At 44.6% G+C, this 15,924-nt stretch overlaps 1 protein-coding gene across 1 annotated transcript; it reads right to left on the bottom strand.

Annotated features, from left to right (window-relative positions):
- Positions 1 to 4,774: 4,774 nt before the first annotated feature.
- LOC310856030 (kelch-like protein 7) lies at positions 4,775 to 15,393 on the bottom strand (the record flags this gene model as incomplete). Its single annotated transcript, XM_083761248.1, has 6 exons — positions 15,261 to 15,393; positions 14,776 to 14,910; positions 14,076 to 14,267; positions 12,719 to 12,865; positions 12,149 to 12,311; positions 4,775 to 4,941 (listed from the first exon to the last, which is right to left on the bottom strand). Exons 2-6 carry the CDS (start codon positions 14,905 to 14,907, stop codon positions 4,775 to 4,777), a joined length of 801 nt encoding a protein of 266 aa, XP_083617374.1. The 5' UTR covers positions 14,908 to 14,910; positions 15,261 to 15,393.
- Positions 15,394 to 15,924: the final 531 nt, after the last annotated feature.

Below are 15,924 nucleotides of genomic sequence, written 5' to 3'. Positions count from 1 at the left end.
CCACAGCAACCTGCCAATAAACAAATTCCAAACATTTTCCACACCAAAGATGGGACACATAGAAAATGGCTGACATACAGTGAATCTTCTCACTCACTGTATTGCTCATTATGTCTCATGCTTGCCAAGCCTTCTGCCAGTGGCATTGATAATTATTTTGTGAGGGAAGGAGGCATGCAGTCATGGACGCATTGAAGAATTCAGGAACATTAAAAAAGTGAGACCCATAAAAAAAGTCAAATAGTGCTGACGTCAGAAGCCTACTCGCGCAGAAACAAATGTCCATCCACCGAGAGCAAGTGGGGAAAAAAAGACAAGTGATGGAACGTGTGGTCAATGTCATCAAGGTCATTGGTAAGTGTGGCCTCAGCTACAGAGGTGATAAGCATGAAGCCGCATACAGTCTTGACAACATGGCCGTGGACCATGGACATTTTTTGGAGCTGATATTGCTGCTGAAAAAGTATGATGTCTGCCTTCAAGAACATGTCAGTCACTGCATTGAGAAGAGCAAGGCACAGCATGAGACTGGAGGTAAAGGAAGGGGGTCCCTTTTAACTATGCTGTCAAAGGATACAGTGAACAAGATCATCGACATTATCAGGCTCTTAATTCAAGAATCAATTGTTGGTGAAGTCAGGAAGGCAGGTTTTCAATCCAACTTGATACAACCCAAGACATAACATCCAAGGACCAGTGTGCAATAGTTCTGAGGTATGTCACTGATATTGTCCATGAGAGGCTGATAGCTGTTGTTGATTGCGAGGCATCCACTGGCGAATACTTTGTGAACATGGTGAAAGAAACTTTGGAGAAAGTAGGCCTTGATATCAAAGCTTGTGTTGGTAACTCAACTGATGGAGCTGCTAACATTTTTATTTTATTTTTTATTTAACCTTTATTTAACCAGTAAAAACCACATTGAGACTGAAGTCTCTTTTACAAGTGTGAACTGGCCAGAACAATAGGCAAAATAAGTGACACAACTCTGCCAGTAAACAAAAAATAACAACAAAAAACAGGACAGACATACAATGCTCATAAATACAGTACCCACTACCAAAGAAGCTAAAAGGGAGAACAGGAATGCGACCAATAAGGACTAAAAGATCTAAGCAACGGGAATTGCTAGTTGACTAAAAAAGCAAGCAGACAGTTGCTATACGTCAAAGCAGGAGCAGTGTATGGGAAGTGTGCTCATGGCAATCCATTTAAAGCTCACTAGGGGAATCACAGCAGCCAGTTTGAGTCTGGACTGTAGGTCATTCCAAGACCAGGGTCCGAAATAAGCAATGCTTTTTTTCCCAGCCTCAGATTTTGTTGGGGGCACGACATAGCGTAACCAACCATTTGATCTGAGGTTGAGAGAGTTTTGGACAAGTTCAAATTTAGAACCAATGTAACGTGGGAGGTTACCAAGAATGGCTTTATAAATGAGAGTATACCAATGTAGCAACCTGCGAGACGTTAAGGAATACCAACCCACAAGGGCGTACAGAGTACAGTGATGAGTCCTATAGGGGGAATTGGTTATAAACCTCAATGCAGCATGAAACAGGGGGTCAAGTTTGCTCAGAGTTGAGGAACTAGCAAAGCGGTAGACAGTATCTCCATAATCAAGCTGCGACATGAAAAGGCCTGTAACCAGCTTTTTGCGAGAAGCATTAGAAAAGCAGGACTTCATTCTGTAGAAGAAGCTCAGTGTGAACTTAAGCTTTTTTGCCAAGGTGTCAATGTGGTGTTTGAAGTTTAACTTGTTGTCCAACCAAATCCCAAGATATTTATACAAATCAACCCATTCGATGGATACTCCATCCAGACTGGTGATATTTGAGGGGACATTGACTAGGCTATTTGGAGAAAATAGCATGGCCTTGGTTTTGTGGCCGTTTAATAGCAATTTGCTGTTTAGCAGTTCATGCTGCAAGGAGACAAAGTCAGAGGCCAAGTTTGACACTGCCACATCAAGTGAGGGGGCACAGGAATACAGAATTGTGTCATCTGCATACATATGATACCTACTATGCTTGGATTGACTACAAATATGGTTCACATACAGCAGAAAAAGCAAAGGTCCTAGAATGGAACCTTGAGGGACTCCTTTCTCTAGGGTGATAGAGTCAGACAGTGTGTCACCAAATTTAACACACTGTGTGCGGCCAAATAAGTAGCATTTAAACCAGCCTAGCACATTATGGCGAAAACCAGTATTCGAGAGGACATTTAGCAAGACATGATGGTCCACGGTGTCAAATGCCTTGCTAAGGTCAATGAATAAGGCTGCACAGAACGATTTTGAGCCCAGGGCATCCCTGATGTCATCCATGACATTAAGGCATGCTGTCACAGTACTATGTTTTGCCCTGAAGCCAGACTGCATTGGGTTCAGAATCGTATGTGCATCAAGAAAGAGTTTAACCTGAGTCGATACTTGGCCCTCCAAAATCTTAGCCAAGGCTGAGAGGTTGGAGATAGGCCTGTAGTTATTGACGTCACAGGGGTCGCCAGCCTTGAGAAGTGGTGAAACATGAGCCTGTTTCCACACTTCTGGTAAACTCTGAGTAGTTAAAGAGAGATAAAAAATGTCAGTGATCGGTTGTGCAATCACCAAGGCCGAAATTCTTAGAAAATAAAGGTCGAGACCATCTGGACCAGAGGACTTTTTTGGGTCAAGTGTGGACAGGGCACGCAACACATCTGGAACTAGAATAGGAGAGAAGTCAAAATCAAAATCAACAGGTGAGCCAGTATTCACATGGGCGCCTTGATGAGGGACTCCGGCATTTTGCTCGTCAAAACGATGACCAGCCCTTTTAAAATGAGCATTAAATGCATTTGACATAGATTTTTTGTCAGAAATAAATGAGTCTCCAACCCGAACTTTTGGCGGGGGGCCAGCAGCACCTTTCTGCTGAAGTGTTTTGACTACTCTCCAGAAGCTGGAGTGATTACTCGCAGTATCTACTGTGAGAGATAGATAGTGTTCGGATTTGGATTTTCTAATAAGGGCCTTACATTTGTTTCTCAGCACCCGAAATAAAAGCCAGTCGTTTGCAGACTTAGATTTTCTGGCGAGTGACCATTGCTTATTTCGAGTGTGCAACAAGTCAGCTAATTCCCTAGAGAACCAGGGATTTGCTCTATTCTTAATTCTTATTTTTTTTAAAGGCGCATGCTTGTTTATCAGCCAGAGAAGATGGTCGTGAAAAAAACGAAAAGCCTCATCCACAGTTGGAATTGAGGAGATCCGAAACCAATCGACTGATGCCAAATCATGGAGGAAGGCTTGTTCCGAGAAGTGTTTAAGGCACCGCCGGAGGATAGTTAGGCCATTTCCTTTAGGTAGCTTAGTGCTCCTAACACAAGAAATTGCACAGTGGTCACTTAGATCGTTTGCAAATACACCGACAGCAATGTATTTATGTACAGCATTTGTTAATATAATGTCAATTAAAGTGTCACCACCAGTAGCTGGATTATGCCTGGTGGGACAGCGAATGATCTGGACTAGGTTTAGGGTGTCACATTGCTGCTTAAAGCTAGCAGCTTTGTCACTAGCCCAATCCCAGTTCATATCGCCGAGACATAGAAGTTCAGTGCTAGCACACTTGGATAGCAGGTCCGTTAAATTACCCAAGGCTTCCGATAAAGCAGACGGATAGCAGCAGATGATGGTCAAGGGTGAGTTCGCCACCATTATCTGAACTGCTAAGAACTCAAATTGTCTGGGAAGTGATACTGAATAAAGTACGGACCCCTGAAACCTATCAGAAATGTACAGAGCAACCCCCCCACATCTGCCTTTCCGGTCAGTTCTATAGAGATTGTAGCCAGGAATACGGACCACATTATCTGTGGTGGATGGTTTTAGCCACGTTTCTGAGATGGCAACCACATCCGGTTTAGCTGTTTCAAACCAGGTACTCAGAAAGGCAAGTTTAGGCACTAGGCATCCTGGCATTGAAATGGAGGAAGCCTAGGCCATTTCTACAGCTGAATTCTAGCGGAGTAGACAGAATGGGAAGAGGTTCAAAAAGAGGATCAGGACCAGGATTTTTGGAAACATTTCCTGAGATAAACAGCATCAACAAAATCAGCAGCCTAGTTGTTGTTTTCCTTAATACTGAATTCACTCTGGGAGTAAAACTGGAGCAGGACATGTGATTGGATATTTTACCCCAGGGGCCTTGGGGAGATCCAGAAGACATCGTATGCAAAAGAATAAGAGCAATCGGGAGAGTACGTTTAAGACAGTCAAGCTTACGTGGACATTGCAGAAAAGTACCTGGGAGCCCTGACGTAACACGCATAGTGTTACTAGAAAGATTCATGTTCAAACGTAGCAATGGAATAGCAGGGCTTTGCTGGCAATTGTCAGTGGACATGCAACTCATGAGAAGTAAAACAAAAAATACAGCCCTGAGCAACATGGCTAGCAGTGGATTCTGGCTAAAGCAGCCTAAACAGCAAAACACACACCAATAAGCAGTTTATAATGTGTAATGTTTTTGCAAGACCAACCGTGTACCACACTGCAGAGGCAGAGCAGCTAGTAGTCCCAACCAAGTCCAGGAGATATCCGAGATTGCAGACGGTCGATGAGACAAAAAGTTACAACCTGGTTAGGCAGGAAAATAGATCTGACGCGACGGGCAGCTGTGTGCTAAAGGATTAGCCAATTGAGGCTTCCCCGTCAGGCTACAGTGAGCCTCCAACTGGGATGGCAGTGAGCTCCAGCCGTACAGATGAATCCTTAGCGACGGGCAACTGCGTGCTAACAGGTTCGCCGCTGGGGCGTCCTCCGTCGGGCTCCGATGAGCCGGATGACGACCGGGGCTGGGGACCAAATCCTATCGGTCAATAGATCCAAGACGACGGGCAACTGCGTGCTAACAGGTTCGCCACTGGGGCGTCCTCCGTCGTGGTGGCGGACACGAGCGTCTGGGCAATCCACACCGGGAAACAGGACAGAGACAGCCTGTGGTGCCCTTCAAAGGCATAGATCTACACCACCCTTAGGTACAGGTAAACAAAAGTTTGTAGCCGACAAAGTAGAGAGAGAGTCTCACTCGGTTTGTGAAGCGGCGTCACGAAAAAAAGGTAATAATCCAGAGCAGCAGATAGAGCAGCAGATAATGTACTAAAAAACTAAAACGCGAGAGGTACTGGATTTACAAACAAACAAACAAAACAGGACAAAACACAGACATGACAGAGAGTGAAACCATGTTTGCCGCCATCCTGGTGCCGCCGCCGGCAAGCTCTCCCGACGTGACTGACTGACATGACTGACTGACTGACTAACATGCAGGGGCAGTACAAGGGATTTTCTGCAGTGCTCACTGGAGAATCGCCCAAACAAGTTCACATATGGTGTTACGCACATGTGCTGAACCTGGTGTTGACAGATACTACTGGAGTCGTCGTGGCAAGTACTTCACTATTCTCATTGCTAAATGATGTAATAATAATAATAAACTTTATTTGTATAGCACTTTTCATACATGAATGCAGCTCAAAGTGCTTCACAGGGCAGGACACAAAAATAAAATACAATAAAACACAAGTAGTTAAAAAGATAAAACAATAGCAGAGAACAAAACTGAATATAAGAGCATAAAATAAATAAAAACACATAAAAAAATAAGAAATAAAAATAAAACTCAACTAAAAGCAAGGGTGAAGAGGTGAGTCTTGAGTTGAGATTTAAAAATGTCTACTGTGGCAGTATTCATCCGGGAGTCCTACAAGCGGATGCTTCTGTGGGAGAGAGTCAGTGAGGACAAGAGGCACAGACGGCTTGCTCCAATAGGAGCAACTCGGTGGTTGGCGAAAGACGAAGCCCTGAGGAAAGTCTTTGGCTGTTTTGGAAATCCTGACAATGCACTTTACATTGACTTGGTGATCACCTTGACAAAGATTGAGCAAGATGAGTCAATGAAACCTTCTGTAAGAGCCAAAGCCAGAGGATACTTTGAGGCCCTTCTGAGACATGAAACCATACTCACAGCTCAAATCTTTCTCCGAATATTTCAGGAGACAACCCCTCTTTCCAAGTACCTGCAGACCAGTGGTATGGACTTACTAACTGCCCAGGGCTTCGTGGCGGGAGCTGAAGACAGCCTAATTAAGGTTACCAGGGACTTTGATGGTGTTAGGAGAGCAGCAAACTTGTTTGTAGAGTGGGCAAATGACCTTCTACTGGAACAGTGTGATGATGTTGAGGTTCAGTCTGCCCTCCCAGAGAAGCGAGTTAAGAAAAAGAAAGCCATGCCAGGTGAACTGGCACAAGATGAGCCTCTTCCAGATGCTGAGGCAGACTTCAGAGTCAAGGTCCATAATGTTATACTCGACACCATCAAAGAAAGCATCCATCGCCGATTTGCAGCTAGTGCAGTGCTCTGCTCAGACTTTGCATGCATGAATCCAAAGAACTTCCATCTAATAAGGAAAGAAGGGCTGCAGAAAACAGCACTGGAGGAGCTTAGTAGATGCCTGCTGAAATTTAATGAGGATGCTACTGTTGCGAACTTGCAGGCAGAATTGAAACACCTTGCAAACCAGTGGGAGACACTGAAGGAGCCACCTTTGAGGAGCTATAGAGTCAGGAGAGAGAGAGACACTGATGAGCTGCCTGAGGAGGACAGACCCAGACCTGAGGAGGAACTGGAGATGGAGAGCAGTTGTTCCTCGTGTAAAAACTGCCCCATATGCTGCTATGTCATCCTGTCCCACTACAACGTGCTAAACGATGCCTACTCCATCATTGGTCTAGGATATAAGTTTTTGCTCACCCTGTCTGTGACGCAAGTGGCCTGTGAAAGGACCTTTTCAACACTAGCATGGCATAGGCAAGTTTCTCTATATTTGGTTCCTTCTTAGTCGATACCCATACTGGTACAACCATAGAGGTGTTAGGAGATCCATCCCTGGCCACACTAAGTGATGTTACTGCAGTTAAACCGTTAGTATCGTCTTCTGCTGGAGCTGTAATAGGTGCATGTGTATCCCTGCCACGACTGAAATCATGGAGGCAGGTAGGGTGTTTTGCCTCACAGACCTCACACACATGGGGATAACGACAACGTTTAGAGGTATGGCCGGATCTCAGGCATCCGTAACAGAGTCCCCTTTCCCTCACATAGTTATGTCGCTCCTCCAAAGACATTGCCGTAAACCTTAAGCAGCCCTGAAGTTGATGCGTGCCGTCTTGGCAGAGCATGCATGGAGGTTTTGAACTCTTTGGATATTGATAGGCGCCATCCGGGTCAGCTTGAGTATGGAAAACCCTAGCATTGTTCCCCTGTGTTTCTCTGTGATGTATTTTTCCCATGTTGGAATCTGAAGATCTGAGAGCGTGGGAAGATGTTATTGGGTTACATGCAATTTCCGCCTCTAAGCAAACAAAATCAGAGAATGTTTTGAAACTGGGAAAATCCTCGTTATTATGCAGACGCTGAGCTACTTGCCGATTCCACATGGAAGCTGTCCATTCGGGTAGCCTTTGAATGAGCCTTTGATTTTCCTCGCAGTCATTCAAAATTTCTAAACCCTTCACGTGAGGCATGGCATCTTGGCAAGTTTTTAGAAAGTCTGCAAATTCCCGCAATCCTAGGGCATCTCTGTTCTGAATCTTAGGCCATCTTGTAAGTTTCTCTCTGAAGGCTCTCTGAATAGTAAACGGCTGTCCATAGCGCTGTTGTAGTCTGTCCCAGGCTTCACGATAGGCCTCACCATCGTTCCTATAGAAGGTACCCTCCAGAACCTTACGAGCCGATCCACCCACGTATCTCTTTAAGTAATACAATTTTTCTGCAGGTGAAATGGGCCTATGCTCAATCAACGAGCAAAATGAAGCCTTCCATTCAATGAAGCTTATGGGTTCTCCAGTAAATATGAATGGTTCAGGAATGGGAAGTCTGTTTAAAACCATACTGCTTTGAATTGCCTGGGTGACAGAAATAATGTCAAGGGGTACTTTTGGTGTAATGATGTCTGAGTGCTGGATTTCCTTTGAGATGGCAGACTCTCCTATATTGGTGTTAGGATAGCTGTTGTCCCGAATGGCAGCCTCCTCTTGTATTGCCTGATCATAAATCTTTAGTTTATCTCGAGCTACCTTGACTCCTCTTGCTGCTTGTAGCTGCTCGAGTTCTCCCTTCTTTTTCTGCTCTTCCACTCCTCTTGCTGCTTTTAGCTGCTCGAGTTCTTCCTTCTTTTTCTGTTCTTCCACTTGGGCCTCATATTCAGCCTCCTTTCCAGCAAGGTCAGCTGCTGCCTCTAGTCGACTGGCTGCTACAGATGTAGTGCTAGAATGGTGACTAGAATGGTGGCTTCTTCTGGAACTGGCTTGTGACTGAGCACCAAAAATAGAATGGGAGGAGTCACGGTTACGCAGTTCATGAAGGCGATCATGTTGATTTTCCACATTGATATCATCATTCAGCATTATGTCGTATGCTATTTGCACAAGGTCTTTTGTAATGGATTCACATAAGTCAACCCGCCGCCTCATATCCATTTCTGGCGTGACATGATCCCGAATCTCGATGAAGAGCCTTGAGACATTCTCCTTGCTTCTTTCCAATTTGTCAATTAAGAGTTCTATTTCACTTTCCGGAATATTAGATTTTAAATTCATCCTTAATGTACGCACTATGACCTTCCATTGTTCGTACATACTGAGGAATGTTTTGACCTTTTTATCTGTAGTTTCCTTTTGATACGCAAGCATTTTTTCTGTTGGAACTTGTTTACGGTTGCTGCATCGAGGGCTTATGGTTTCGTCCTGAAGTTTGTCTTGTAAGTCCGTCCATATTTCTTTGAGATCTGCTAGCGTTTGTTCTTTATCATGAATGGCTTCCTTTAATTTTTGTCTTTCCTCTGATTCATTTTCCCTTTGGAGGGCATCTTTCAAGTCCTGAATTTCCTTGTTGACATTTTCCATTTGTTTGTCAAGTTCTTGGTCTAGATCAGACCCATGTACCTAAACACTTATTTCTGGCATTTTGAAAATGTATCACAGAAAATGACCAAAAATAAAAGGTGAACCCAAGAAAACCTCTGTACCGGATCAAACACTGAATGCACCTTTCATGAACGGCATTACACCTTTGCATAAACGTCAAAAACCCACAGTATCAAACTGTATGGAAACCTTCATAAATACCTTTGCATAAACGTCAAAAACCCACAGTATCAAACTGTATGGAAACCTTCATAAATACCTTTGCATAAACGTCAAAAACCCACAGTATCAAACTGTATGGAAACCTTCATAAATAATGTCACCACCTTACATAAACATAGAACCATAATTCATAGGCATGGCCACAAGCACTTGAAACCATTTTCCAAAAGAGCATGACAATGTCCAGTTCACATTCCTCTGTATGAACCTTTATTTTATTTTTCCTGAAGCTGTGTGTAATGTTCAATTATGTATTTGCTGTTGTTGTGTTTGTGTTGAAATGATCAACCATCAGACCACTAACCACTGTGAAGCAGGCTGATGGAGTGAAGTAGGCCGAGTTCTGATGTACAGATCTCAGAATCTGAGTCTGTGAGGCAGTTAGCCCCTCTCGGGACCCTACGTAAAACTTTTCTGATATTTTGTTGAGTTTTACGTAGGGTCCCTGCTCACTACTGTATTTTCGTATGGAAATTCCTATACGCGGAAGTGGAGATTCTCTCTAAAATAGGACCCGCGGCATGTGACGCCATTATTTTCCTTGAGTTATTCTGAATTCGGTAACTTTAAGTAGCTATACATCCAGCTGCGAATATCTCCTGTGGCGCGGAAGCCGTTAAGTATTTTTAATCTTTGTTTGACCGATTTGGTCGCTTTATTTCTTCTTGTTTGTTTACCGTTTATTGTACCGCCTCCCGGTGTGCGGTTGGCTTGTGCGGCTACGTCCCTGCCTCTGATCTGCTGTGTCATAGCTATAGCGCCACTAGCTAGCCAGATAGGCGGTACAATGAGGTGTCAATAAACAAGGAAGGAAAAGAAGAATCCAAGCTTCCAAATCGGGCAAACATATATTAAAAATACTTAACGGCTTCCGCGCCACAGGAGATATTCGCAGCGGCATGTATGGGTACTTATGCTTTACATATTCAGAAAGCCTCACACTGAATAATATCGTCATAGAGCGCGGGGAGCAGCGAAACATGTTGTTTATGTTTTAAAATGGGTGCGTATCAGGTGGCATGGTACTGCTGGAACAGGACCCCATGGTCTGTGTCGTCAAAATGTCAGAAACTTCAGTACCATTGGGTTCTGCTTGGAGGGCTATGAGGCAGTGTAGATGTCTTGAAGGGGGGGTGGGGGGCCATGTTGGGTCAAGTCTTCACTGTAGCGAACCAGGCTGGACAAAGAGGTTGAAGGCCGACTGATGATGTGAAGTTTCTTTAATGGATCAACGTGAAAACTAAAAACAAGACACAAACATATAATCAATACAGACAGACATAACCAATAATGTGAGGCATTCATATAAACAATTAAGTTTACAAATAACCAATAAAAAGGTTCATATCAAACCATAATACCATATAAACAAACCAATAAAACAAGCTCCCCCAACAACATGACACAAACCAATAACCATAAAAATAACATTCACCTTGTTCCCTCTCCAGCTAGGTGCTAACTTGTTCCAGGGTGTCCCAATGTCACTCAACCATGTCATACTCCAGAAAAGTCACTAAAACCAATGAATCAACAATTAAAATCCGGCAGTTCCATTTCCATTTCATTTGTTTGTTATTTCATTGGTCTGCACTCACTTGATCTGTTTGTTGTTCCATTTCATCCTGTTGTGTTGGTGAGGTTAGGTTAGGTTGTTGGTGAGCTTTCCATGCTCATGGTTTGGAGCACATGAGGAACAAACATTTCTCCCTGGGTGATGCATGCTGGGCTTTCTTTATCAGACAGTATGACCCTGGTGAGTGAGCAAGCTTCCTGTTTTCCCACATAGCCTTTCAAAATAAAAGCCTTTCATCCATTTCATTCCTGGGTCCGTTACACCCGGTACTCGAGAATGTTCGGTTCGGTACCGGATTGGTCCCGACGTTCGGGACCCACCCCTACCTGAGGGGGTGTGCTGTGTTACAGTAGGGTACCTGAGGGGGTGTGCTGTGTTACAGTAGGGTACCTGAGGGGGTGTGCTGTGTTACAGTAGGGTACCTGAGGGGGTGTGCTGTGTTACAGTAGGGTACCTGAGGGGGTGTGCTGTGTTACAGTAGGGTACCTGAGGGGGTGTGCTGTGTTAGAGTAGGGTACCTGTGGGGGTGTGCTGTGTTACAGTAGGGTACCTGTGGGGGTGTGCTGTGTTACAGTAGGGTACCTGTGGGGGTGTGCTGTGTTACAGTAGGGTACCTGAGGGGGTGTGCTGTGTTACAGTAGGGTACCTGAGGGGGTGTGCTGTGTTACAGTAGGGTACCTGTGGGGGTGTGCTGTGTTACAGTAGGGTACCTGTGGGGGTGTGCTGTGTTACAGTAGGGTACCTGTGGGGGCGTGCTGTGTTACAGTAGGGTACCTGAGGGGGTGTGCTGTGTTACAGTAGGGTACCTGAGGGGGTGTGCTGTGTTACAGTAGGGTACCTGAGGGGGCGTGCTGTGTTACAGTAGGGTACCTGTGGGGGCGTGCTGTGTTACAGTAGGGTACCTGTGGGCCTACGGGGTTGTGCTGTGTTACAGTAGGGTACCTGTGGGCCTACAGGGGTGTGCTGTGTTACAGTAGGGTACCTGTGGGCCTACGGGGGCGTGCTGTGTTACAGTAGGGTACCTGTGGGCCTACGGGGGTGTGCTGTGTTACAGTAGGGTACCTGTGGGCCTACGGGGGCGTGCTGTGTTACAGTAGGGTACCTGTGGGCCTACGGGGGCGTGCTGTGTTACAGTAGGGTACCTGTGGGCCTACGGGGGTGTGCTGTGTTACAGTAGGGTACCTGTGGGCCTACGGGGGTGTGCTGTGTTACAGTAGGGTACCTGTGGGCCTACGGGGGTGTGCTGTGTTACAGTAGGGTACCTGTGGGCCTACGGGGTTGTGCTGTGTTACGGTAGGGTACCTGTGGGCCTGTGGGGGTGTGCTGTGTTACGGTAGGGTACCTGTGGGCCTACGGGGGTGTGCTGTGTTACGGTAGGGTACCTGTGGTCCTACGGGGGCGTGCTGTGTTACGGTAGGGTCTCTCCTTCTTGGCCTCAGAGATGAACCTCTGGCAGCCCTCGTGTTCTTTCACCACATCCAGACACAGAACCACAGTGGGAAGGTAGGAGGGACTGATGAGAGGAAGACGGATGAGCTCTAGTACCTTAAAAATTAAAATAAAGTGGAAGACTCATTATTTATTAGTTCAACTGGACATTGGGTAAAACAACAATTATTCAAATGATTGTTATAAGACACAAAATCTTGTGTCAAAGGTTTAAAGAAAAAAGGTTTAAAAAAAGAAAAAAAATGTTCCAAGACGGGCGCCGTCCAAAATCCCCCCCTGTCAGGTGAAAAGAAGCAGCTTGGACATAGAAGGAAGCATGAGGTCAGTCCGCTGCCCCCCCCAGGTTGGCAGAGGAAGTGTAGCGCCCAGGATTACATTAGATAATTGACACTGGGTGAAAAGAAATGGGATAAAAATTATAGGGAAAAAAAAGTAGTAGTAGTAGTAGTAGTATCAATATCATATACTGTAGGTCCAGGATGTGAGAATAAGAAAAGACTGACCTTTCCAAAGCTGTGCCTGCAGGTAGCAGGACACTTGTCGAACCACATCATAGCAGCCTCAAACACTGTGTCCTCCTTGGGAACACTCAGGTGATCACTGGAGAGGATCTCTGTCAGTCTCTCCACAGAGAGGGAGAGAAACTCTGGCTGTTGGTAGAAGAAAACACAGGTGGTTAATATCTAAAAGATGAACTGACTCTGGGACCTGTTGGTAGAAGAAAACACAGGTAGGTTAATATCTAAAAGATGAACTGACTCTGGGTCTAGTTTTTATTTGTTGACGAAATTGTCAGTATATTTAGTCATAGTTTTAGTCATCATAGCTTAGTTTTCATTTTGTTTTCGTCAGTGGAAAAAGGTAGCCGACGAACATTTTTCGTCTTAGTTTTAGTCGACAAAATCAACACTGGTCACAGTTGACATGACTGATGTTTCTACCCAGGTGTAGGTCAGTTACTGGTGAGGGTGACACCTTGGAGAAATGGTAATAAAACAAAGTCATGGGTGAAAAAGCCAACAAACAAAACAACTTGGTAAATGTATGATGCCTCAATAGAGCACCGAAGTCTGACGTCAATATCGGTAGAGGGCACAAATCCACGGGTTCATGTACTTTTTATTTGCATTGTAATCCCCAATTACAATCCCCAATTTTAGATCGTCTCATATAAGAACTGTGTTTGAAAAATAAACATGTCACCCCGGCTGTTTCACTCATATGGATATGAAGAATCAACTGACTGAGAGACAACGCTAATGTTACTGCTGCTGAATTAGTTACATTTTCGCTAGAAACAGACTATCATAATGAGTGACTGACTGTCATAAACCTCCCTGACAATAACGCAGAGACAGCTTGTATATTTGGACCACAATGCTTATAGAGCGTCGCAGTCCTGCCCCCCCCCCCTACCAGGGCCCAGAAAATGATTCCCCGTTCATTTTACAAAAAGTATTTATTTAAGATTAAGTGTCGTACAATGCCAACTCTTGTGGCGACAAATCATGACAACCAACCGAACAAAGAATTAGAAAAAAACAGCAGTTTTTGTTGTTTTTCTTCTTTGTAATTGTTGGTTTGGTCCAAAATATTGTGTTTATTGTCATGATTTGTCACAACTCGAGTTGGCTTTGTCTGCGACGTAACCGTCTTTAAATACTTTTTTGAAATGTCTATGAGGAAAAATGCATTGGGAATCATTTCGTGGGCCTGGCGTCATCATGAAAGGGGGCGGGACTGCGACGCACAACATTAAGATCACCCCATGCTATTCTCCATGGAGAAATTACTTCCGTGAACCAGGGGGATGGAGGGGACGAGCGACTGGCGTCAGGACATCGGCGCTCTATGACTGACCTGTTGATAGAGAACACAGAAGTGTTCCAGAATGTAGTCCATGCTGTGTTTCTTCAACGTGTCACAGGAGTGGTCCTCAGAGAAGCAGAACATCTCTACACAGTTCTTCCTGTCGATGTGAGGCTTCATGAAGTCACCGCAGGCGTTTCCAACAGCCGTGACGTCCCACAGGTTGGCTGCTGCCAGCAGGGCCTGGAGTAGACCAAACACACATGTGTTTATTAACCCATTTAGACCTGAGAACAGATTCTACAAATGTTTTCTAAATCCTGACAGTTTTCTGAAAAACCCATGTTTCTATGTCAGTGGTTCTCATGTTTCTATGTCAGTCGTTCTCATGTTTCTATGTCAGTGGTTCTCAAACATTTTCATGTCAAGGACCCCCAAATATATATGCAATTGGCCGCCGACCCCCATCTGAACATATGTCATTCCAGGGACCTCATCCACCAGAAGCAAAGATTTGAGTTAAAAATGTTCGCTCTGAAAGAATATATATTCAAAGGTTTGCGCCACATTTTCACGATTAAAAATAAATAGCAGATCTACAAGCTCTACAAGCTAAGAGCTTGTATATCTGCTATTTTTCTATAGCTAAAGCATGACAATGCTTAAAACACCAAAAGGGGTTCCCGCCCAGAATGGGAAGTAAGCACGCACATAGGACAAATTAATGATGATGATGATAATAATGCAGTACCTGCACATTTGCTGTGGAGATGGACACCTTTGCAGTGTAGGCGTAGTTCACCAACATACCAACAATCTCAGGTTCCACGCCACTGAGGGACACCCGGTCCTGTGTGGACTCCATCATGCCAGATGTAAACATGGCCTGTGCAGGGTGAAAAGGTGATGTTTTCAGGGTTTAGGCCTTTCTCATTTCAATTGCGTCAACAATGAATACATTAGATATAGCATGTTAGGTTCACTTTATAGTATAGTATAGTATAGGATAGTAATAGTATAGTATACATGTATAGCTTATATGTATACGGTAGTTTAATTATATAGATACTCCACTGTTACGTTCTTAGCTTACGCATGTTTCATGATAACTACTTTTTATGTATGTGATTTGTTATTGCTCAATGTAAGTCGCTCTGGATTAAGGGCGTCTGCTAAATGCCTAAATTGTAAATGATGTGAATGCCAAGGTCAAATTAAGCGAATGTGTGAAATGACCTCAAAGTATGAGCAAAAGGAGGCCAGTACGTATCGATGGCAGGGGAACTCCTGTCCCTCACAGCACAGAATCACATCACACAACAAGGCCCTCTCTACGTCCTTCGGCCTTTGCTTGGGTCTCGGTCTCTGGGTGTTGGGGGAGGCAGAGGGACTTCGTAACGCAGCCCGACGTGTGTGTTGAGCCTGGAGTACGGCGCAGCCTGTTGAGGCCCTTTAACACCTTCTGGGGATGGACGGAGTCCTCAAACATCTCAGCCTCCTGTGAGGAGGTGCTGGACTCCTGAAATGCAACGACAACATCCCAGAAGGAGATTTATAAAGCAGACAAATTACAACTATTCACCTGTGATTGTGAATGTTGATCTGTTAACGTGGCTTTTTAAAACTGCCCTTGCGTACCATGTTGAAATGCCATTTTCCCTTGTATAGAGGGTATGCGCGTGACATCGTACCTGGAAGTTATGCGGGAACGCCCACTGAGTGGCAAAAAAACTAATTTCTGGCCTTGACAGCCCATCCATCCAAACAGAAAAGTCCTGTCTGATTGCATTAAACAATGTTAAACTCACCAACATTAAAGTCCTGTCTGATTGCATTAAACAATGTTAAACTCACCAACATTGCAGCTGTATGAAAAGCTTCAATTATCCTCTTTCTATCT

The sequence above is a fragment of the Protomyctophum parallelum genome (assembly GCF_964188405.1).
Source record: "Protomyctophum parallelum genome assembly, chromosome: 3".
Taxonomy (NCBI): Eukaryota; Metazoa; Chordata; class Actinopteri; order Myctophiformes; family Myctophidae; genus Protomyctophum; species Protomyctophum parallelum.
Note: the sequence above shows the minus strand (reverse complement) of the source record. Positions and strands in the feature narration are given on the sequence as shown.